Genomic DNA, 25215 nt, shown 5'->3' on the forward strand with positions numbered 1-25215 from the left:
GCCTCCCGGGTTTACGCCATTCTCCTGCCTCAGCCTCCCGAGTAGCTGGGACTACAGGCGCCCGCCACCTCGCCCGGCTAATTTTTTTGTATTTTTAGTAGAGATGGGGTTTCATTGTGTTAGCCAGGATGGTCTCAATCTCCTGACCTCGTGATCCGCCCGCCTCGGCCTCCCAAAGTGCTGGGATTACAGGCTTGAGCCACCGCGCCCGGCCTAGTGTTACTATTATTGTCATTGTGTCCATCCGAGTGCACAGGTGGGAGTCATTGCCACTGGAATGTACATTCAAATCCTTTGGCAGTGGACATGGAAACACAACCCCAAGAACAAAACAAATTGAAACTCTTTAAAGTCAAGATAGCGGTTACCCTGGAGAGGGAAGAGGTTAGTGACCAGGTGGATATATGAGGCTAGCGTTCAGGGGCCTGCTGTGGTCCTGTTTCTTTTCTTGAGGCAGGGTCTTGCCCTGTTGCCCAGGCTGAAGTACAGTGGTGCAATCTTGGCTTACTGTAGCCTTGACCTCCCAGGCTAAGTGATCCTCCCGCCCCAGCCTCCTGAGCAGCTGGGACTACCACGCCCAGCTGATTTTTGTATTGTTTGTAGAGATGAGGTCTTGCCATGCTGCCCAAGTTAGTCTTGAACTCCTGGGCTCAAGTGATCCTCCCCCCGGGCCTCTCAGACTGCTGGGATTACAGGCATGAGCCACTGCACCCGGCCCCAGGTCCTGTTTCTTGATCAGGATGTAGTTTGGGTGGGTAGGTCCCTTTTGTGAAACAGAAGCAGGCTGGACCTCATCGAGCTGCACGTTTCTGCAGGAGTGATTTCAATTGCAAGGTGCCGACAGAATAGTCAAACTGATTGTTCTTGCTGTGTTAGGATCTTGGTTAAGAGGGCCAGCTTTAGATGCTCATTTCTGGCCTTCGAATCCAGATTACCATTTGCTAGCTGTGTGGCTTAAGACAAGCTGCTTAACCTCTCTGTGCCTCAATTTTATTAGCTGGGAAATGAGTCTGCAGGGCTGTGAGTACCCAAGCCCTTTGTACTTCATTTGGTAAAAAAGTTGGAACCTGTAAGCACTGTTTAGATCTTGCTTTATTTTGCTGCTAATTAACAAATGACTTTATGTTATTTATTTATTTAATTTTATTTTTATTTATTTATTTATTTATTTTTGAGATGGAGTCTCACTGTCGCCCAGGCTGGAGTGCAGTGGCGTGATCTCAGCTCACTGCAACCTCTGCCTCCTGGGTTTGAGCGATTCTCCTGCCTCAGCTTCCCAAGTAGCTGGTAGCTGGGACTACAGGTGCCCACCACCATGCCCAGCTAATTTTTGTATTTTTAGTAGAGACAGGGTTTCACCATATAGGCCAGGCTGGTCTCAAACTCCTGACCTTGTGATCTGCCTGCCTCAGACTCCCAGAGTGCTAGGATTACAGGATTTATTAAATAAATGAATAAAGGCTGAGCCACCATGCCTTTATTTATTTATTTATTTATTTATTTATTTATTTATCTTTGAGATTGAGTCTCACTCTGTTGCCCAGGCTGGTGTTCAGTGGCACGATCTTGGCTCACTGTAAACTCCATCTCCCAGGTTCAAGCCATTGTCCTGCCTCAGCCTCCTGAGTAGCTGGGACCACAGGTGCCCACTGCCCCAGCTAATTTTTTTTGTATTTTCAGTAGAGACGGAGTTTCCCCATGTTGGCCAGGCTGGTCTTGAACTCCTGACTTCAAGTGATCCACCTGCCTCTACCTCCCAAATTGCTAGGATTACGGGCATAAGGCACTGCGCATGGTCGATTTTTTTTTTTTCCCAGTGAATGCATTTCTAGTTGGAGTATTCTACTTGCTTCCAGTGTTGAGTATGAAACCAGATAACACACATAGAGTGCCCAGCAGTGTTTAGCATACCGGTGCTCAACCAATGGTGGCTCTTAGTACTAGTTTCCTTTTCCTAAAATATCAAAAGGCACTGAGCGAGAATTTCTTGGAAACATGTTGTTTCGTCTAAACCCATCCCGTGGCAGTCCATATATGATGCGCATTTCTGAGGTCAACTTTTTGCTTATTGGAATGCAATGTCACTATGTCCCAGGCTTGGCTTTTCCGTGTGTTGTAATTGTACCAACACTGGAAGCACATATTGTACCACGAGAAAGAAATGTGTTCTGTAAAAGGAAAAAATCATAATGTCATTTGCTAATTAACAGCAAAAGACAATAAAACACTGCCTCCTTTAGACCCCACCCTGAGGTTTCAAACTGCCCACCAAATAAAGTTCTCAGGGCTGGTGCGGTGGTTCATGCCTGTAATCCCAGCACTTTGGGAGGCCGAGGGGGGCAGTTCACCTGAGCTCAGGAGTTCGAGACCAGCCCGGCCAACAGGGTGAAACCCTGTCTCTACTAAAAATATAACAATTAGTCGGGCATGGTGGCACATGCCTGTCATCCCAGCTACTCGGGAGGCTGAGGCAGCAGAATCGCTCGAACCTGAGAGGTGAAGGTTACGGTGAGCCAAGATCATACCACTGTACTCCAGCCTGGGCAACAGAGTGACTCATCTCAAAAAAGAAAAAAAAAAAAAGTTACCAGGCCTGCAAATCCAGTAGGACCCCCAAACCCATTTCCCAATTTCATTTCACTCGTGTCCTCCAAATCCCTCTCGAATGTTCCAGCCCAGCTGGACTCAGTGCCTGCAAGAAGGGTCTGCATTTTCCCAACTCTGGGCCTTTGCTTACGGACCTCTTAGCGGGTGAACGGGACAGCTCTGCCCTCTCTCCCCAGCATACTGCAGTCAAATTCTCATCCTTTAAGAGCTATTTAATGCACCACCTCCTCCCTGAAACTTCTCCTGACTGATTCCCAGCCGGGAAGGACCTCCTCTCACCCCTGCCCCAGGAGGAATCCATGGATGTGGGTTTGTTGTTGTTGTTGTTGTTGTTGTTGTTGTCGTTGTTGTTGAGACAGGGTCTCTCTCTGTTGTCCAGGCTGTAGTGCAGTGGTGCAATCTCGGCTCACTGTAGCCCCCGCCTCTTGGGTTCAGGTAATTCTCCTGCCTCAGCCTCCTGAGTAGCTGGGATTACAAGGGTGTGCCACCATGCCCAGCTAATTTTTGCATTTATAGTAGAGATGGGGTTTCACCATGTTAGCCAGGCTGGTCTCAATCTCCTGACCTCAGGTGATCCACCTGCCTCGGCCTCCTACAGTGGTGGGATTACAGGCGTGAGCCACCGCACCCGGCCTAGATGTGTTATTTTACATAGCAAAAGAAACTTTGCAGGCCAGGCAAACGCCTGTAATCCCAGCACTTTGGGAGGCCGGGCAGGTGGGTCACCTGAGGTCAGGAGTTTGAGACCAGCCTGACCAACATGGCAAAACCTGTCTCTACTAAAAATATTTTTTAAATTGGCTGGGCGTGGTGGCACATGCCTATAACAGCAGCAAATCGGGGAGGCTGAGGCAGGAGAATCACTTGAATCAGAGAAGCTGAGCTTGCAGTGAGCCGAGATTCCACCATTGCACTCCAGCCTGGGTAACAGAGTGAGACTCCATCTCAAAAAAAAAAAAAAAAAAAAAAGAGAGAGAGATACTTTGCAGATGTGATTAGGTGAAGCATCTTGAGATGGGGGAGGGGATCTGACATTAGGGATGGACCCAATGTAATCCCAAGAGAGAAGCAGGAGGGTCAGCCTCAGAGGAGATGTGATACTGGGACAGGGGACAGGGGTCACAGTGATGCAGCCATGAGCCAGGGAAGGCAGCAGCTTCTCAAAGCTAGAAAAAGCGAGGAACAGACCTCTCCTGGAGCGTCGAGAAAGAACTAGCCCTGTGGACATCTTGATTTTAGCTCTGTAATTTTCATTTCAGACTTTCTTCCAAACTCTGAGATAACGAATATGTGTTGTGTAAAGCCACCAGGTGAGGGGTAAGTCATTACAGTAGCAACAGAAAACTAACACAGGTCTAGAACCATCTGGTATATTTTCAGATTGGTCTCAATGGACTGGTCAAGAGATTTATGCCATGAGTTAGACTCTCTGAAGAATCTGGATGAATTACACATTGAACACAGGTCTGACCCTCTATTGGTATGCAGGATTGGGCATTAGGTCGCCTCCTGGTTGCCTTCACTATCAAACGTTACTCCAGAGAGACTGAAGTGATCAACTAGGCTTCTGGAGGCAGGGCTCCCAGGACTGAATGGGGCCCTGAGGAAACCCACCCCACATATGCAGCCTTCTAGATTAGTCCTCCAGCTCTGCCCCTTCCCTGGAGGGACACAAACAGGGTGGAAGGGATGAATGATTCCTGGTCAGCACTCTCTGACGGGTGACCCTGGGCAAGGCGATAGAATGTTTCCGAGCCTCAGTTCCCTCCTATGGAAAATGGAACTAAGAACAGGTATATTTTGCATTAGCACATTTTGCATTGCTATAAAGGAATACCTGAGACTGGGTAATTTATAAAGGAAAGAGGTTTATTTGGCTCGCAGTTCTGCAGGTTGTACAGGAAGTAAGGCACCAGCATCTGTTTGGCTTCCGGCAAGGGTCTCAAGGGCCTCAAGAAGCTTTGGTTCATGGCGGAAGGCAAAGGGGGAGCAGGCACATCACATGGTGAAAGAGAAAGAGAGAGAGGAGGGAGGGATCTTTTAAACAACCAGATCTTCCATGAACTAACAGAGTGAGAACTCACTCATCACCACGACAGCACTAAGCCATTCATGAGGGACCCACCCCATCACCCAAACACCTCCCCCTAGGCCCACCTCCAACATCAGAGGCTTCAACATGAGATTTGGAAGGAACAAAACATCGAAACCGTAACGCTTACCTATCAGGCCATACTGTTGTGAGTCAGGAGTGAGAAAATGTATGTCTAAAATTATATTCCAGGCCAGGCACGGTGGCTCATGCTTGTAATCTCAGCACTTTGGGAGGCTGAGGTGGGCGGATCACCTGAGGTCACGAGTTCGAGACTAACCTGGCCAACATGGTGAAACCCCATCTCTACTAAAAATACAAAAATTTGCTGGGTGTGGTGGCAAGTGCCTATAATCCCAACTACTTGGGAGGCTGAGTCAGGAGAATCACTTGAACCCAGGAGGCGGAGGTTGCAGTGAGCCGAGATTGCACTATTGTACTCCAGCCTGGACGACAAGAGCGAAACTCAAAAAAATAATAATAATAATTAAATTAAATTAAATTATATTTCAAATGCTAATTGTATCAGCCCTGTGTACTAAGTGAGCTTGTCCTGGTGAAATAACCACCTCCTTCCCCCAATAAAACCCCTAACTGACATTGATTTCAAAGCCCTGTAAAGCTGTCAGCCTGAGTATGCTGGTTCTTCTCTTGCAGGTGAAATCTATTACAGGAGCAAATACCTGAGAAGCGATACCTACAACGCCAATATTGAGGCAAACAGGATTGTGGTGTCTGAGTTTGGAACAATGGCCTATCCGGACCCCTGCAAAAACATATTTTCCAAGTAACTGCCTGTTTTAAATCTGAGCAAATTTCATGCCTTTTGCTCTCCTTGATGGCTGAAATAACCAGCATTTGCTCCTCTAACAATTCTCGTTAGGGTGTACGAAAATGCCACATGACTGCCCTTTAACCAGAGGTGCTACACAGTTCTTGATCACTGACTGCCAGAGAGGCTAAGAGCATTTGACAGATTATTAGAAGCCCTCCCACATGGCTGGTGGGAAAGGAATTTGGAATCATCTGTCAAAATTACAAAGGCACATTCCCTTCAGCCTAGAGATCTATTGCTTGCATACAAAATGATACATGCAGCAGGTATTTGTCATTTATGGCTGCATCTTTTGTTATAACACGTAGCTGAAAACAACCCAAATGTTCATTAAAAGAGGAGTGGTTAAATCCGTAACAGTAAAACTGTACAAGAAAATGCCATGTAGAAGTAAAAAGGAAGGGGAACGTTCTCTTTGTGCTCTACGGAAACATTTCCAAGATAGACTAAGTGAAAAAAAAAAAAAAAAAAGGAAGGTGTAGAAAGAGCACGTTATAAGACGTATTTTGTGTGAAAAAGCAGGAAGAAATCTAGATTAAATTTTGCTTGTACATGCATAAAGAAACTACGAAAGGATGCGTAGGGGACGTGGGGAAGATGGGTGGTGAGGAGAGGGAGAGATTTTTTGCTGTATATATTTTATTTCATTTTATTCATTTATTTATTTATTTAAGATGGAGTTTCACTCTTGTTGTCCAAGCTGGGTGCAATGGTGCAGTCTCAGTTCACCATCACCTCCGCCCCCCCAGGTTCAAGCGATTCTCCTGCCTCAGCCTTCCAAATAGCTGGGATTATAGGCACCCACCACCACGCCAGGCTAATTTTTATATTTTCAGTAGAGATGGGGTTTCACCATGTTGATCAGGCTGCTCTTGAACTCCTGATCTTAGGTGATCCACCCACCTTGGCCTCCCAAAGTGCTGGGATTACAGGCATGAGCCACTGCACCTGGCCACTGCATACATTTTAAATAATCTGGGTTAGGATCCATAAGAATGTGTTACATATTTGACAATTAAATTATTGGCCAGGGAATCAGGCCTGCCATCAGTATCTTCTTTCTGAAACTCTCTAGACATAGAAGAGTTATGAAAGAGTTGAAGGGTAGACTGGCCCAGAGATGGAAGATTGCTTCTGCTTTTTTAAGAACTGAAGTCAACTCTCCCATTCCAGTATCCAGCTCTAGGGCTGGCTCAGAGCAAGCACTGAATTCACATTTGCAAATAGGAAGTGTGGGGCAGGAGCCAGTGGGAAAGGAGGAGGAAGGAGTAAACGAATTTAAAACAACCATACTTACCTGGTAGGGGAGATACCATAATCAGGAATTTAAAACCATGACCTGGAGGTCCTGGAACCAATCCTCCTTGTTGTTCCAGTATTTGCCAGTAGAAGGAGCACTCCCCAGTAAAACGATCCAGGATTTGCCAATTTCACCACCGATAAACCCCTCTGGTTTTTCTTTCTTCTTGCTTCGAGTGTACCTTCTAAGCAAATGAGCTATGTGTTCTTAACTCATAATTAGTTTGTTTTCCTTTTTAAATTAAAAACTAATTTCCTGGATAAATTCGAGATAACCAGTGTGGACTCACGTTCCTGGCAAAGCCGTTATCAGCTGCCTTGTTAGGCTTTGGGAGCCGTTATGGGTTCATGTATGATTTCCGTAGCACTTCTTGACATACTTTGGAACAGTATGTCTTGCTGGCTCTGATGTCGGAGACCTTTGGGTTTTAGGGAACCCGAGAGGGATCAGCGGGTGACCATGGCATTCTGGCTGACTCACTTCTTAGCTGACTCAACCTGGGGGTGTCTTTGGGGAACTTGATATCTGAGTTCTTAGGATTCCTCAAGTGACCCATTGGGACCCAGTTGCTTTTTCTTTCTTAGTTGAAGTAAAGCATTTTTACGTTTTAGGAAAACGAAAGCCATCAAGGACAGACTCCTCTGGCTGGGTGGACACAGCCACTGACTCTGTTGATTTGCTTTTCTCCCCAGAGCTTTCACCTACTTGTCTCACACCATCCCCGATTTCACAGACAACTGCCTGATCAACATCATGAAGTGTGGAGAAGACTTCTATGCGACTTCAGAGACCAATTACATCAGGAAAATCAACCCACAGACTCTGGAAACCCTGGAGAAGGTATCAACACATAAGTAACCCAGCATCACTTCCTGACTCAAGAAAGGGAGGGTCGGGGACGGCCAGGGTGAAGCTGCTCAGCCTGCAAGGAGCTCACCAGAGGGGTCCCTCCTCTAACACGTTTGGATCCCGTGCCCTAGCGCCACACTTAGTGCTAGATGCTAGGCAGGGACTGTGTTGTTTTTATCTTTGTGTCTGTTTCAGTTTCCTGGGGCTGCTGTAACCAAGTCCTACAAAAAAGTTTGCTTTAAACAACAGAGATTGGCCGGGCATGGTGACCTACACCTGTAATCCCAACACTTTGGGAGGCCCAAATGGGCGGATCACCTGAGATCAGGAGTTCAAGACCAGCCTGGCCAACATGGTGAAACTCCGTCTCTACCAAAAATACAAAAATTAGACAGGCGTGGTGGCATGTGCCTGTAATCCCAGCTACTCTGAGGCTGAGGCAGGAGAATCGCTTGAACTCGGGAGGCGGAGGATGCAGTGAGCCCAGATTGCACCACTGCACTCCAGCCTGCATGACCTAGTGGGACTGTCTCAAAACAAAAACAAAAAACAACCAAAAAAAAAAAAAAAAAAAAAAAAAAACAGAAATTTGCTGTGCCACAATTCTGAAGGCTAAAAGTCTGAAACCAAGGTGTCAGCAGGGCCATGCTCTCTGTGAAGGCTGTAGAGGAGGATTCTCCCTGGCCCCTTCCTGGTTTCTAGTGGTTGCCAGCAACCCCCGGTGTTCCTCAGCTTGTAGATGCATCCCTCCAGCCTCTGCCTCAGTCTTCACACTGCCTCTCCTTACAGGTCTATGTGTCCAAATGTTCTGCCTTTTCTTTTTTTTTCTTTTTTTTTTTTTTGAGACAGTGTCTCGCTCTGTTGCCCAGGCTGGAGTACAATGGCATGATCTCAGCTCACTGCACCCTCCTTCTCCCGGGTTCAAGTGATTCTCCTGCCTCAGCCTCCTGAGTAGCTGGGACTACAGGCACCCACCACCACACTCGGCTAATTTTTTGGATTTTTAGTAGACACGGGGTTTCACCATGTTAGCCAGGATGGTCTTGATCTCCTTACCTCATGATCAGCCCGCCTTGGCCTCCCAAAGTGCTGGGATTACAGGTGTGAGCCACCGTGCCCAACCATGTTCTGCCTTTTACAGAGACACAAGTCATTGCATTAGGGCCTACCCCACTGCAGTATGACCTCATCTTAACTTAGTGACATCTATAAAGACCTTATTTCCAAGTAAGGTCACATTCGCAGATACCTGGGGTGAGGACTTCAATCTGTCTTTTTGCAAGACACAATTCAACCCATAACTGTGTTCATAATTCTTGGTACTGAGGGAGTTCAGTGAGAATTTGAATGAACGACTCTGTTGAAAGACCTGCGATTCTCAGCGAAATCCTACCTTCTATTGACCTGAAGAGGGAGGCATTAGGCAAAAAGCGAGGGCACAAAAATAAGTGCCCAAGCACATACGTTTCCTGGGAAGAACCAAGTCAACATTTTGGTGAAAATCAGTAGACCCACTTTCAATTTTCTCCAACTGGCTGTTCAAAAGTCCGATGTCTCTGCAATACGTTTTAACGATCTGTTGAAGAGATGAGGCTTTTCTTAGCTGTGAAATTATGTCCAGCTGCTTTTAAGCTAGATGGCATCAGTCCAACTGATGACATTTTCCACAAGGCTACAGAGAGGAAATGCTGGAAGAGAATGGGGTTATCTGACTCTGGGCTGGAGGTTGTGTATTTCTAGGGAAGGAAGGGCAGACAGTTGGTCTGCGGCTGCTCCATCATTCTGCAGCTGTGGATTGCAGAGTGAGGATGATTATTCAGCTCGTTCATCGAGCTTCACTTTGACCAAGTGTTTTTGTAACCTTTCCATTCCCAGAATAATCCTCTAAGAGAGGCCTAGAGATTTATGCTTCTATGCAATGCAAAACGGCAGAATTTAAGCCAGAATGACAGAGCTGTGGCCAAGATTAGCTCGAAGGCTACCTCTCTGCCCAGGTCATTGCTCAGATCTTTCTGCAGTGAGGAATCTTGTTTCCATGTTGAGGATTCCAGCAAGGTCAAGCAGCAGGATTGCAATGATAGCCCCAGAAGCACACCAGCTCCCTAACTCCCCTGCAACCTGTTAACTGTCTGAGCCCCTCAAATCCCCATGTGAAGTCGTATCAGGTCACGAGAGTGAAAGTCTTTAAAAGCAAATTCTGTAACGTTTTCAGATGTGCAAAAATATCCCTCATCTCTCTGAAGCTAGAATCGTCACGTTTTCACAGGATTTCAACCTTTCTCCTTTGAAAAACCAGTTGATGTCATATCTTGCAGATTGATTATCGTAAATACTTAAAAAAAAAAACAGGAGGTGTCATATCTTGCAGGTCGATTATCGTAAATACGTGGCGGTAAATCTGGCAACGTCACATCCCCATTATGATGAGGCTGGAAATGTTCTCAACATGGGCACATCCATTGTGGAAAAGGGGAAGACAAAATATGTGATTTTTAAGATCCCTGCCACAGTACCAGGTAGGCCACTCTGGGGAATCGAATAAAACACAAACAGCCAAGGCTGGCTCCTTCTGAAGAGTTCTGTTTTTCGTTGATGACACAAGACTCAGTGTGGTACTTTCTCCCATGGATTATTCAGATGACCATGATCTCAGTACTTTCCTTTAGAAGAAAAGAGGAGTTGCTGGGATTCCTCCTGGAAGAAATAAATCCCTTTACTATTCTAATTTCCTTTTATTTAGGCTCCAGGTTATTATTTTATTAGTTTATCCACCCATCTACCATCCATCCATTCATCCATCGTCTACTTACCATCTAATCATTCATTCATCTACCATCCATCCATTCATGCATCTACTCACCATCCATCTATCCATCATTCATTCATCTACTCACTATCCATCCACCCATCTACCCACCATTCATCCACCTATCCATCACCCATCCGCCATTCACCCACCTATTCACCACTTACCTAGCCAGCCACCCACCATCCATCCATCCACCACCCGTCCATCCATCCACCCACCATCCATCTACCCACCCATCTGCCCACCCATCATGAATCCATTTATCCATCTACCCATTCTCCCATCCATCCCCCCATCTACTTACCCACCATCCATCCATCCATTGAGCTACCCACCCACCCACCCTTCTGTCCATCATCCATCCATCCACCCACCCGTCCACCATCCATCCATCCACCCACCTACCCATTCACCCATATGCTATCCCTCCCTCCATCCATCTACCCACCAGCCATCCACCATCCATATACCCACCCATCCGCCCACCTATCATGAATCCATTTATCCATCTACCCATTCTCCAATCCATCCCCCCATCTACTTACCCACCATCCATCCATCCATTGAGATACCCACCCACCCACCCTTCCATCCATCATCCATCGAGATACCCACCCACCCACCCTTCCATCCATCATCCATCCATCCACCCACCCATTCACCCTCCATCCATTCATCCATCCACCCACACACCATCTACTCATCCATCCATCCACCCACCATCCATCCACCATCCATTTACCCACCCATTCACCCACCCATCATGAATCCATTTATCCATCTACCCATTCTCCCATCCATCGACCCATCCACTTACCCACCATCCATCCATTTAGCCACCCACCTGCCCATCCATCCATCATTCATCCATCTACCCACTATCTATACACCCACCATCCATCCATCTATCTATCCACCATCTATCCATCCACCCACCCAACATCCATCTACCATCTGCATCTACCCATCTATTCACTCACCATCCTTCCATCCACCATCTATCCATCCACCCACCATCCATCCATCTATCTACTATCCACCCATTCATGCACCCACCTACCCACTTATCGATTCATTCATCCATCCATCCATTCAGTTTTTCAGTCTCCTGACAAACCTTTCTATGGTAAGGTTATGCTACCTACTTTCATTCCCAGCCCCTGCAGCCAGGGTTCCAGGGCTGTTTAGGGAGCTCAGCCCTGCTGGGATCCACTCCAGATCCCTGTCCTATTCTCCAGGCCTTCTGGACCTCTTCCATATGGGGCTGGGATCTTGGAGCAAAGCCCAGACTGACTGTGATTGCATGATCCTGAGGGGGAGGAGGCGGAGGTTCTTAGCCCATGTTTGTCCAGGACCCTCCTGGGAACCACACCCAGGAGACTTAGGCCTGTGAAGACAGCTGACAGGACTCAGGAGACAGTGCAGAACTACAACAGTGCTTCCTCTGACCTTCTAGTTTAGGAAAAACTAGTTTCTGCCTGTGATCCTTGCTGCTCCCCCATCCCCCATAGTCTTGTAGAGCCCCCTGAGCAAATTACCAGGCTCTGCCTGGAGAGGTGAGCCTCCGAGGTCAGAAGGTACATGGAGTGTACTTGTTAAATAGAACTCTCATTAATTAAGCCAGTAAAGGGATATAGGGGTCAAGCTCAGAATCCTAGAATGCCATACCTGGGGATTGTCTAGGCATTTGCGATTGCCACCTTGTATTACAGAGAAGGACTGTGAGGCTCAGGGGATCAGGTGAGACACCCCAGTCACATAGCTCCCAGGAGCCACTGACATCCTGCAAGCAGAGATCCTCTGAGCACCTGCTCCATGCTGGTGGTGGCACTGGGACTCGCCGTAACCCGCTCCTCCCAGGCCACAGTGCTTTTCGTTTCAGTTTGCACTGTGTTCCATTTGTTTTATAAAGAAAATAACTATCCTACAACCCCACAGCATCCCTCCCACCAGCCAGCTGTTTACAGGGTGCACAGGTGGCCACAAGAGAGGTGGGGAAGTTTGCAGATAACTCATTATAAGCCAGCCGCAGGCCTGGGTGGGGAGGCCTTTTGACCAGTGAGTGACTCATGCTTGCAGAGGAATAAGAAAACTGAACATGTATTGAGCACCTTCCGTGTTTGGGTGCAGGGTGAGGCACATGGATGAGTGCTTTATTTTATTCTGTTTTCTACCTTCACTCTATGAGAGTCATAATCCCTGATAAAAGAGGAGGAAGGCGAAGGGAGCTGTGTTTTCTTGGCTTAACCCTGTGACTCTGACCATAATGACAGCCCATTCCACTAAGCCTAAGTTTCTCATCTATAAAATGGCCATCCTACAGCCTAGCTTGACTATCTGCATTTATATAAAACCCCTAATCATGGCTGGGCGCAGTGGCTCACACATGTAATCCCAGCACTAATCCCCAAGGCAGGCAGATCACCTGAGGTCAGGAGTTCCAGACCAGCCTGGCCAACATGGCGAAACCCCGTCTGTACTAAAAATGCAAAAATTAGCCAAGCGTGGTGGCGTGAGCCTGTAATACCAGCTATTCGGGAGGCTGAGGCAGGAGAATCACTTGAACCTGGGAGGCAGAGATTGAATTGAGCTGAGATTGTGCCACTGCACTCCAGTCTGGGCAACAGAGGGAGACTCTATCTAAAACAAACAAACAGGTGGAGGCAGGATTTAGCCCCCAAGCTATAGTTGAAGACCCCTGACCTGGAGGGCTCCCTCTTGGTTCGGTGGTTTTTAGATTGTATATGGGATGGGTGCTGAGTGGAAGGTCTCAGCCTGGCCCTCTGCAGCAGCCGCAGCAACAACCTCACTATCTGTCTACGTGTTGCTGTTTAATGTAAAGGTTCTTTTCAGCAATCAAGTCAGTTTGTAGGTGATGGTGGTGTGGTCTTAGGGGGCCAGCCATATCCTGCACAATTCCTGAGGCTTGCTTTTTGTCTTGCTAGAGGGCAAGAAGCAGGAGAAGAGCCCCTGGAAGCACACGGAGGTGTTCTGCTCCATCCCGTCCCGCTCCCTGCTCTCCCCAAGCTACTACCACAGCTTTGGAGTCACCGAGAACTATGTCATCTTCCTTGAGCAGCCTTTCAGGTTGGATATTCTCAAGATGGCAACCGCGTACATCCGGAGAATGAGCTGGGCCTCCTGCCTGGCTTTCCACAGGGAGGAGAAGGTGAGGTCTGGCTGGACTCTAGCCCAGTGGGTGCTGGCTGCCCGTGGAGGGAGGCCGGTCTGCAGGAGGGTGAAGGTTAAGGGGAGGAAGTGGCATGGAAAAGGGAGGAGGCTGCCAGAGGCGTCTACCCACCTTCCAGCGAGTTCTGGATGGTCCTTCAGAATGACCCCCAGGTCTTTGTACCCCCACGGTGATGAGTCATTGATGTGGCTGTCCAGGCAAGGGGGTGCCACCTTGGGCAAACGTGGAAGCCGTGGCAGTCCCCCTATGCCCAGCAGCAAAAGGAGTGAGTCCTCAGTCCTGATGGAGAACTGGGCTCCTCCCAGCCTCCGCCCCGCTGTAGCGTTAGGGTGGTAGCTGCCAGAGGTTTAGACATTGTAATGACAGTATGTTCCACCAGACGGTTCAATAGAAACCTCTCCTTCCATTCAGGTATACCTGAGTGCTCAAAGTATGTATGCATGTATTGCATGCTTGTATATGCACGTATGCATGTATATGTGTACATGTATATGTGCATGTATGTGCATATGTGTGTGAATATATGTATATATGCATGTGTGTATGTATGTATTACCAGTATTTATTTATTTGTTGGGTATTTTTTTTGGGGGGGTTGTTGTTTTTCAGACAGAGTCTTGCTCTGTCACCCAGGCTGGAGTGCAGTGGTACGATCACAGCTCACTGCAGCCTCAACCTCCTGGGCTCAAGCAATCTTCCCACCTCAGTCCCCCAAGTAGCTGGAACCAGAGGCACATGTCTCTATGCCTGGCTAATTTTTTGTTGATTTGTAGAGATTGGGGTCTTGCTATGTTGCCCAGGTTAGCCTCAAACTCTGGGCTCAAGTGATCCTCCTCCCTTCCCCTCCCAAAGTGCTGGGATTACATGTGTGAGCCATTGCACCTGGTCTTTTTTTTTTTTTTTTTTTTTTTTTTTTTTGCTGTTGTCACTTCACTTTTGTAAAATATCCAGTAGTTCTCAGTGTTACCTATTCGAAGAATATACAAGTATAGAAAGCCATGTATAAAATCCTCCCCAATTCACTTCCCCCTACCCTGCCTCCCGTCCACCCCATGTCTGAAGGGAGCCACCACTACCCACTGGCACAGTGTTACTCCACCTTCTCTGCCTTCACGTGCACTTTTAGTTTTTCTTTTCTTTTCTTTTTCTTTTTTTTTTTTTTTTTTTGAGGTAGAGTCTCACTCTGTCACCCAGGCTGGAGTGCAATGGTGCGGTATCAGTTCACTGCAACCTCCGCCTCCTGGTTCAAGCTTTTCTCTTCTCTCAGCCTCCTGAGTAGTTGGGATTATAGGCATGCGCCACAATGTCTGGCAAATTTTTTTTTTTTTTTTTTTTTTTTTTTTGAGACAGAGTTCTGCTCTTGTCGCCTAGGCTGGAGTGCAGTGGCACATTCTTGGCTCACTGCACCCTCCACCTCCTGGGTTCTAGCGATTCTCCTGCCTCCGCCTCCTGAGTAGCTGGGATTACAGGCATGCGCCATCATGCCTGGCTAATTTTTTGTGTTTTTAGTAGAGATGGGGTTTTGCCATGTTGGCCAGGCTAGTCTCGAACTCCTGGCCTCAAGTGATCTGCCCGCACAGCCTCCCAAAGTGCTGAGATTACAGCATGAGCCACTGTACCCTGCCAAGGCTCCAGTCTTAGATGGGACCTGGCACCTGGCAGATTCTCCCCAACTTGGTCATAGCCAGGAAGCTGGGATATCAGCACAATGGAACAAGGGGACATGCACACTGGAGAGTCTCTCCAAACACTGTCCTAGTGACTGCAAAGACTCTGGCAGCAAAGCGTCCCTTCTCTCCATGTGAAAGATACACTCATGGAAATACAATAAACAGCTCTCATTTTGGGGGGCACTTTTGCCTGTCTGGTGTTGTGGAGTAGACACAGAACGCAGAATGGGGACACAGTCCCGAGCCTAGTGCCTGGTGGAGCTGGGTTTTGTTCAGTCCCCAGATGCCACAGTGCCAGGCTGAGAGAGGGTGAGCTGAGCCCTTGGTGTGTGTGCTTTTTCAGACCTATATCCACATCATCGACCAAAGGACCAGGCAGCCTGTGCAGACCAAGTTTTACACAGACGCCATGGTGGTCTTCCATCACGTCAACGCGTATGAAGAGGACGGCTGCATCGTGTTTGACGTTATTGCCTACGAGGACAACAGCCTCTACCAGCTCTTCTACCTGGCCAACCTGAACCAGGACTTCAAGGAGAACTCCAGGCTCACCTCGGTCCCCACCCTCAGGAGGTTTGCCGTGCCCCTCCACGCGGACAAGGTAATGGCTTCCAAGGAGGTCCCTTTTCTTTCTAGAGAGATGTGGGCCCAGGTAGGAAGTTACTTTGGCCCTTATTTGATTGACATTGAAATCGAAAACGAACTGTTCTTGAAAAAGAAAAAAAAAAGGTTTCCTTATTTTTCCCAAAGTAGTACCGATTCATAATAAAAACTTTAAAAAATATAGATAAGTAAAAAGGAAAAAAAATCCCTGTAAACCCACCACCTGAGATGATCATTGTGGATATGTATGTTTGTCTCCCAGTCTCTCTCTCTCTGTCTTTGTGTGTGTGTGTGTGTGTGTGTGTGTGTGTGTATGACTCTTCCTTTTAATCATATTGTACATAATTTTTAACAGCTTTATTGAGATGTAATCGACACAGCATACTATTTGTCCTTTTATTTATTTTTTTTTATTATTATTATTATTATTATTTTTTAGACAGGGTCTCACTCTGTAGCCCAGGCTGCAGTGCACTGGCATGATCTAAGCTCACTGCAACCTCCACCTTCGGGGTTCAAGCAATTCTCTTGCCTCAGCCTCCCAAGTAGCTGGGATTACATAGGTGCCTGCCACCACGTCCAGCTATTTTTGTATTTTTAGAAGAGATGGAGTTTCACCGTGTTGGTCAGGTTGGGTTCGAACTCCTGACCTCAGGTGATCCACCCACCTTGGCCTCCCAAAGTGCTGAGATTACAGTCGTGAGCCACTGTGCCCAGCCTAATTTGCCCATTTAAACTGTTCGACGGCCTTTGGTATATTTTCACAGTTGTGCATCCACCACCACAATAAATTTTAGAACATTTTCATCACCTCCAAAACACACCCCATACCCCTTAGCCATCACCTTCTAGTCCTCCCCTCCCCGTCCCAGGCAACCTGTCATCTCCTCTCTGTCTCTGCGGACTTGCCCTTTCTAGACATCACATATAAATGGAGTCTTAGAATACATGGTGTTTTGTGTCTGACTTCTTTCACATAGCACAGTGTTGTCAAGGCTCATCTGTGTTGGAGTCCGTATCAATGCTTCATTTCTTTTTGTTGTTGTTGTGGTTTTTGCTTGTTTTGAGACAGAGTCTCACTCTGCCACCCAGGTTGGAGTGCAGTGGTGTAATCTCGGCTCACTGCAACCTCTGCCACCGAGGTTCAAGCAATTCTTGTGCCTCAGCCTCCCAAGTAGCTGGGATTACAGGTGGCTGCCACCATGCTTGACTATGTTTTTGTATTTTTAGTAGAGATAAAGTTTCGCCATGTTGCCCAGGCTGGTCTTGAACTCCTGAGCTCAGGCAATCTGCCTGCCTCCGTCTCCCAAAGTGCTGGGATTACAGGTGTAAGCCACTGCGCCCGTCCAGTGTTTCATTTCTTTTTATTGCTGAATAGGTACATACTATCTTACAGACTTCCTTCCTTCCTTCCTTCCTTCCTTCCTTCTTTCCTTCTTCCCTTCTTCCCTTCTTCCCTTCCTTCTTCCCTTCTTCCCTTCTTCCCTTTTTCCCTTCTTCTTCCCTCCCTTCCCTCCCTTCCCTCCCTTCCCTCCCTTCTTCCCTTCTTCTCCTTCCTTCCTTCCTTCCTTCCTTTCTCTTTCTTTCTTTCTTTCTTTCTTTCTTTTCTTTCTTTCTTTCCTCTCTTTCCTCTCTTTCTCTCTTTCTCTCTTTCTCTCTTTCTCTCTTTCTTTCTTTCTTTCTGATGGAGTCTCACTCTGTTGCCCAGGCTGGAGTGCACTGGCACAGTCTCAGCTCACTACAAGCTCTGCCTCCTGAGTTCACACCATTCTCTGGCCTCAGCCTCCCGAATAGCTGGGACTACAGGCACCCGCCACCACACCTGGCTAATTTTTTGTATTTTTAGTAGAGATGGGGGAATTCACCGTGTTAGACAGGATGCTCCTGACCTCATGATCCGCCTGCCTCAGCCTCCCAAAGTGCTGGGATTACAGGCGTGAGCCACCGTGCCCGGCCCAGACTGCTTTTCTACCTATTTATGTGTCTAAACATCTCTCCATGACATTAAATATTCTTTGAAACATCATTCTAAACATTTGCCTAATTGTTCATGGCAGGGATTCATCACCATTTGCTTACACAATTCCCTGATGTTGAAAAGCTCTGTTCTTGTGCTAAGAATGACCACCAGACCAGACATTATCCCCAATTAGGGTGATGTGGCCAAGGCTCTGGGCTTGACTTACAGAGACTTACAAAGTCTCTGGCTCCAGAACTCACTGACTTCATGACTTAATTAATTTAAATGAAACCAAATTCAATTCAATTAAATGTTGATGGCTTACATTGACTAAATACACATTATGTGCCAGGTACTTTGCTAAGCATTTTGTTTTTCTTACCTCACTTATGATCAAAACAACCTGTGGGAAACGTTCCTGTAGAAGCCTCATTTTGGCGATGGACAAACTGAGGCTCAGAGAAGTTAAGAAATGTGGGCAAGGTCACACAGCCCAGAGTGGCAGAGCCAAGACTGGAACCTGCCCCCCTCTGTCTCTAAACCCCCTTTTCTTTTTTGAGATGGAGTCTCGCTCTGTCACCCAGGCTGGAGTGCAGTTGTTTAATCTTGGCTCACTGCAACCTCCGCCTCCCGGGTTCAAGTGATTCTCCTGTCTCAGTTTCCCAAGAAGCTGGGATTACAGGCACATGCCAGCACACCCAGCTAATTTTTTGTTTGTTTGTATTTTTAGTAGAGATGAGGTTTCACCATGTTGGCCAGGCTGGTCTTGAACTCCTGACCTCAAGTGATCCACCCACCTCGGTCTTCCAAAGTGCTGGGATTACAGGCATGAGCCACCACGGCCAGCCCTAAACTCCTGTTTGTAACTACAAAGGAGTAGGAACTCTGCTCTTCTCCCCAGTAGCTCTAACTCCTAGGAAAGAGCCTTAGATGGTGCACACTTGGGGCTCTGCAGGCCTGGCAGATGGTCCTACAGTATCCAGGGAGCCTTCTCCCACCCTTACAACCCAGTTTCTCAGTGCAGGAATTCAGCCACCCTCCCAGCCAGCAGGCAGGGGAGCTGGCATTTGAACCTAGGTTTGTCTGACTCCAGAGCTGGGGTCCTCCCCCATCTCTCCAGTGTTTTCCCACCCATAGCCATTTGTGTATCTCTACCATGGTTTTTGTCATATTTTATATCACCTCTACTTAACATTTAAAAATCCATTTTTTTTTCATTTCAATCAATTCACTCTCTACTTAACTCATTTGAAAAGGAATACATCACTACCCAGTAGAAAGCTGGCAATGCTTGCTGCACAGAGAAGACAAGCATGAGAATAAAATAATGGAAATAAAGCAGAGGTCTTGAGCTCCAGCCAGAGGGCTGTGGCTTGCCAAGACCTGATCTCTCTGTGAAAAAGCAAAGTTTTAAAAGTATTAGGCATTAAAGACATCGTGGCACCTCATTGAGACTCTCCTTGACCTAGTCAGAATGACTGGAAGAGAAAATGGCATTGATTTTCTCCCCCATGTGACTCAGGGCTATTGGATGAACAGCCATGTCCCATGAAATCAGCACATGAGCCCTGGACCCCTGCACCGCTTGCTCCCGGAAGCAGCACAATGCAGCCCCTCAGACTGTCTCCTGGTTCCAGGAAGTACTGAGGGATAACAAGGCACAAAGCTAGTAAGTCTCAAGGCTGACCTCAGCCCAGGGATGGTACACAGAGAGGAACACGCTCCCTCCCACTGCCACACCGTGCAAGATTTTATAACCTTTTATCACACTCAAGAGTGCTTTGCTTCCTTGGAACCAAGCTAAGAATGTTAGCTTGTGTATCTTTAAAAGCCATCATGTGGTCAGGCACAGTGGCTCATGCCTGTAATCCCAACACTTTGGGAGGCCCGGGCAGGTGATCACCTGAGGTCAGGAGTTTAACACCAGCCTGGCCAACAAGGTGAAACCCTGTCTCTGCTAAAAATGCAAAAATTAGCCCGGCGTGGTGGCCCCTGCCTATAATCTTAGCTACTCGGGAGGTTGAGGCAGGAGAATCACTTGAATCCAGGAGGTGGAGGCTGCAGTGAGCTGAGATCCCACCACTGCACTCCAGCCAGGGCGACAGAGTGAGACTCCATCTCAAAAAAAAAAAAAAAAAAAGCTGTCGTGTGAACCATCTGCTGCTTTGAAACTAGCAAAGGAAAGCAAGCCCCGGGATGGGTAGCTCCTGCCACGCTTTTTAATTGCTACTTATTGTCCCTTAAATATGTCTTCTTATTGCACTTTCAAGTGGCTCCGCCTGCATATTGAAATCAGAAAGTCAGGCAGGTGGACCGAGCCTTACATGCTCTGATCCAGCGGCTCTGGCTCCATCCCATCCAAAGGTTTATTGGAGAAGCAACTTCAGGAAGATGCTGCCTTTACTCAGATGTCCTCTGGGCCTGAGGCCTTTGCAGGACATTGCTGTCCTCTCTGTCTGCAACTCTGTCCTCCTGGGCTGACACTCCTGCTCCCCCTGGCTGGCTGCACATTGGGTTCCCCTGGAGAGCCCTGAGACCCCCATGTCTGGGCCTTGGCTTCGGCCCAGACCAAGGAAGCCCAGGCCTGGGTGTGGTCTCAGAAATCCCCGGTTCTGCCATGCAGCCATGGGAGAGAACCTCCAAGGTCAGGGCTCGGCAGCATGACCCGGCAGGTGAGTCCGTATCCTCTAACTGCGCCTTGTAGCCCTTTGTCAACATTTATGTCAAGTGTAAGTAACTTGTTCATTTCCCTCTTCCTGTTCAAGCCTAAGTTCTGGGAGGACAGGGACTCTGTCTCATCAGCAGCTCATCCGCTGCACTCCGAGGATGCTCTTAAATACTTGAAATGAATGAATGAATGATGAATACATGAAAAATGGGAAGCAAGGTCTCCAAAAGGGCGCAGCATCTTCCTTTAGCCTTTGGAACCCGTCCCAAGTGAAAAGTACTTCCCACATAGAACAGGCAATAGCAAATTCTATTTAAAAGGCCAGGAGGTCCTGAATATCCCAGATTCTCTTGCTTTGGGGCCAGCTGGGGTCAAAGGAAGGTGGGGCCGGCAGGGCCTGTGGGCACCGTGGGCCTGTTTACACAGGGAGGTGTGGGGGTGCCTGAGGCAGGGCTCAGCAGTGACGGGGAGTGGCTGGGAGGGGTGTGGGCAGGGCGGGTCGTCTGGACCTTGGCCCTGCCCTGGTCCTGAAGAGCACTGTGTGAGGCCCTAGGTTCGTGTGCACCCGCGCCTAAGGGGCATTGACACGAGGAAACACTTTGGACCTGGAAGGGGTAGCTTTGACGACTGGATCAGTGGGTTTGATTTCTATCTCCAAATGCACAAATGCAGACACTCAAATAAGAGAAGCCACCATTCATGGAGGACTCCCTAGGTGCCAGGCTCTGTGTTCAATGCCTTTTCTGCTCTTAGATCCTGGCAAGAGGGGCCCCTGCTCTGGGTTTGGCACTTAGGAGGTCTGTGGGCCAGCCTTTCTTTCTCCAGCAGGACCCCTACTCCACAGGGTGAGTTCACAGGGCCAAGGCATTCTGCCTACCCAGAGGGGTGCCTCCACCCCCACCCCAACCGTACGCTGGACACCTGGGATCCCAGAAGCCCCTGAAGGTCCTAGCCTTGCTTCCAATACCCGTCTTCCGAAGGGCAGACTGTGCCACTCTGCTGTTACTGCCACAGTCCCACGAGGTGGCCAGGCTGACTGTTGCCTTGGTTGTGCTGGCTAGGGTACCCATGCAGTGAGGGATGGAGCCTGGGATAAGGCAGGAAGGAGCCAGGGGCCAGAGACTGCCTCATTCCAGCTCAGAACTCTAAGGAGTCCTGGGTTCTCAATTCACAGTCATCCTTTCAGACCAGCACGGTGCATTGCTGGAACATTCTGTCTATCCAGCACAGTAGCTACTAACCACGAGTTGTTATTGTACACTTGAAATGTGGCTGGCGCAGCTAAGGAATTGAATTTTTAATTTTACTTAAGCTTATTTTTAAATTAAATTTAAGGCTTGGCACAGTGGCTCACGCCTATAATCCCAGCACTTTGGGAGGCTAAGCCAGGCGGTGGATCACTTAAGGTCAGGAGTTCAAGACCGGCTTGGCCAACATGATGAAACCCTATCTCTACTAAAAATACAAAAATTAGCCAGGCATTGTAGAGCATGCCTGTAATCTCAGCTACTCAGGAGGCTGAGACAGGGGAATTGCTTGAACCCGGGAGGCAGAGGTTGCAGTGAGCCGAGATCGTGCCACTGTACTCCAGCCTGGATGACAGAGCAAGACTCAGTCTCAGAAAAAAAAAGTAAAATTTAATTTAATTTAAATCGCTACATATGGCTAGCGGTTGCCATTTGGGACAGCCAGCTCCACACCATCATGAAGGGCTGTGTGTCAAGACAGGGACAGAGATGGTGTTTGACTTAATTTGCTTGGTGTATTTAGACAGAAGGTTGGTGGGCCTCCACTTGTACGTTCCTTCTGGCTCCTGCGAAATTTAGGGGCTGTTAAACGCTTTGCTAATCTGCATCACAACGTTCTAAGTTATTTATGATCCCCCACATCTACGGATGAGAAAGTAACTTGCCCAACTTTGTAGAATTATTCCTGGGATTTGAGCTGCAACTGGAATGTATGCCCGTCTGGCTCACGACGTGTCTGGCCCTGGATCAGCCTGTTTTTCACAACCATTATTTAATTTAATCCTAACATCATGCTCAGATGCAGGTGGAAGCCACCTCACTTATACCCAGCACTACTCTAAAATATGAACCACTCCCCCGAGTTTACACAGACGGAGAAGCTGGCTCTGAGGAAGAGAGGTCTGCTCGAATCTGCATGGAAAACCACAGCGCTGAATTTCATAGGGCAGGCAGCATTCTAGGGGATGATGGTGATGGCTGCTTCTCGTGGGATTTCCCTTAAGTGTAGGGATTTCAGTGCAAGCTTGCAAGATGGTGCTGAATTCTGGCTGGAAAGTGATGTCTTCCTAAAACCGAGCATGCTGGCCACCGAAAGCAGCCAAGTCATGTTTGTTATTGCTGTGGATGGAAAAATTCATGGTTTATTCCTCAACCAGTCCGACCAGTTTGGGGCTGGAGTTATAAGATGTCTGTGCAGACCAACTCCCTAAGAATTAAGGCTGGAACGTGCCCAGAGGCCTGTTGCCGTCACATGCTTAGCAAGGTACCAGAAAGGGCCTCCCACCAGCTTGCAGAGCCATGCAGGTAGAGGCATTGAATGTTTGGTTTTTGTTGTTGTTGTTTGGTTTGTTTTGTTTTGTTTGAGACAGAGTCTCACTCTGTCGCCCAGGCTGGAGTGCAGTGACGCGTTCTCGGCTCACTGCAACCTCGGCCTCCCAAGTTCAAGCGATTCTCCTGCCTCAGTCTCCCGAGTAGCTGAGACTATAGGCACGTGCCACCACGCCCAGATAATTTTTATATTTTTAGTAGAGACGGGGTTTCACCATGTTAGCCAGGGTGGTCTCGAACTCCTGACCTCAGGTGATCCACCCACCTCGGCCTCCCAAAGTGCTGGGATTACAGGCATGAGCCACTGCGCTCAACCAAATGTTTCTAAGATGCCACCAATGGGCCAGGTGCTGGGCTCCTTTGTCTCTGCATTTCCTCTCATTTGATGCTTACAGTCACCCTGCAAAACACATGTCTTGCCCCTTGACAGCCCAAAGAAAAGCTGACTGAGTTGTGCATTCACTCATTAATTCAGCAATTACTTCCTGGGCACTAGGTGCCAGGCACTGAGCAAAATCTGGTCCCTGGCTTCTTGGGGCAGACAAGCTAAAAGAAGGAAAAGAGTTTCATAAAGAAGATAATTACAGCTCGGGGTCAGTGCCTTGGAGACACTGCAGATTCCGATGGAGTTGTTAGGGAAGGGGTGTTTCTTCCTAGACCTTCAGGGATGGGGAAGAGTCAGCCTCAGGGCCTTTGCACTGCCTTCACCCTCTACCAGCAATGCTCTTGTTTCTGGGCCAAAGAATCAATACAAAGGCCCCAGGCATAGGCTCTGCTTCTCTCCCTGTGACTTTGGACCAGTTCCTTTCCTTCTCTAGGCCTCAGTTACTTCTACAAATCGAGACTGAATTAAACTAATTTCTGAGGACCCTTGAGGTTCAGCTGCTAAGTTGCAGTAAACTTCTCATGCTCTCCAACACAAATGCTGCTATCCCTAAAATAGGTTGGTTTTAATTATAAAAGCCATTTTGAGCCAGGTGTACTGGCTCATGCCTGTAATCCCAGCACTTCGGGAGATCAAGAGAGGGGGATCACTTGAGCCCAGGAGTTCCAGACCAAGTTGGGCAACATAGTGAGACCCTGTCTCTACAAAAAACACAACAATTAACCAAGGATGGTGACGCATGCCTGTAGTCCTCCAGCTACTCAGGAGGCTGAGATGGAAGGATCACTTGAGCCTGGGAGTTTAAGGCTACAGTGAGCTATAATCACACTACTGTACTCAGCCTGGGTGACAGAGCAAGACCCTGTCCCAAAATAAAATACAAGCCATCTTGGAAAATGCAGAAAGTAGAGAAAAGTTTAAATGAGAAGTCAGCCATAACAATAATTTTCCGTTGTCTCGTTCCTCAGTATCTTCTAGAGCCTAACCTGTACTCACCTCCAGTAGTGGTGGCAGCTATAGAATAATAATAAGTGATAGTAGTAGTAGTATGGTAATGATAGTAATAATAATATAACAACAACAATGTCATCAACAGAAGCAGCTGACATTTATCTAGCACCTACTGTTAAGCAGGCATTCTTGTGAATCATTTGTACAGATGATGTCATTTAATCTGCACAATAACTCAAAGATGCATATGCTATTAATATACACATAAGGAAACAGAACTATAGAGAGGCCACGTGACTTGCTCAAGGTCCCATGGTTAGTACATGAGGGAAACAGGGAGTAGTAGATGCTCGATAAATATTTAATCATGCTAAATCCCTCTCCTCGCTTATACTGATGACAGCAAGATACTGAACACAGCAACATCTGATTGTAAATTGAAACCAAGAAATGTCCTTGAAGGTTGTTTTTCCACCGAATAATTTTTATTGCATGTTTGTTTTCATTTCTGCAGTGGTAACTTTTCCTAGGAGAAAATACTGAAAATACAGAGAGACATACAAAAAAGGAACTGAAGTCCCCCATAATCCTCATCATCTGTTGTATTTTTAATATTTGGTATATTTCAGGCCGGGCATGGTGGCTCATGCCTGAAATCCCAGCACTTTGGGAGGCTGATGGGGGTGGATCACTTGAGGTCAGGAGTTTGAGACCAGCCTG

At 47.7% G+C, this 25215-nt stretch overlaps 1 protein-coding gene and 2 long non-coding RNA genes across 5 annotated transcripts in view; 1 reads left to right on the top strand and 2 right to left on the bottom strand.

The window, feature by feature from the left end:
• The window catches only part of BCO1 (beta-carotene oxygenase 1), a 52664-nt gene that overhangs the window by 16708 nt on the left and 10741 nt on the right, over positions 1-25215 (top strand). For both annotated transcript variants that reach the window (XM_045381670.3, XM_074027662.1), the window contains exons 3-7: positions 5357-5486; positions 7527-7674; positions 10052-10199; positions 13438-13661; positions 15696-15953. In XM_045381670.3, the coding sequence (XP_045237605.2) occupies positions 5357-5486; positions 7527-7674; positions 10052-10199; positions 13438-13661; positions 15696-15953 (908 nt within the window). The remainder of the gene's footprint in view (positions 1-5356; positions 5487-7526; positions 7675-10051; positions 10200-13437; positions 13662-15695; positions 15954-25215) is intronic.
• Positions 1-25215, bottom strand: part of LOC141409302 (uncharacterized) — a 64915-nt gene that overhangs the window by 4494 nt on the left and 35206 nt on the right. The window contains exon 2 of the long non-coding RNA XR_012429175.1: positions 9077-10377. This is a non-coding gene — a long non-coding RNA (uncharacterized lncRNA). The remainder of the gene's footprint in view (positions 1-9076; positions 10378-25215) is intronic.
• LOC135968778 (uncharacterized) lies at positions 4459-8265 on the bottom strand. Of its 2 annotated transcripts, XR_012429174.1 has the most exons (3): positions 6832-8265; positions 4830-5164; positions 4459-4566 (listed from the first exon to the last, which is right to left on the bottom strand). It is a non-coding gene; the product is annotated as an uncharacterized lncRNA (long non-coding RNA). The 2 variants fall into 2 exon arrangements; XR_012429173.1 differs by lacking the exon at positions 4830-5164.

The sequence above is a fragment of the Macaca fascicularis genome, chromosome 20 (assembly GCF_037993035.2).
Source record: "Macaca fascicularis isolate 582-1 chromosome 20, T2T-MFA8v1.1".
Classification (NCBI taxonomy): Eukaryota; Metazoa; Chordata; class Mammalia; order Primates; family Cercopithecidae; genus Macaca; species Macaca fascicularis.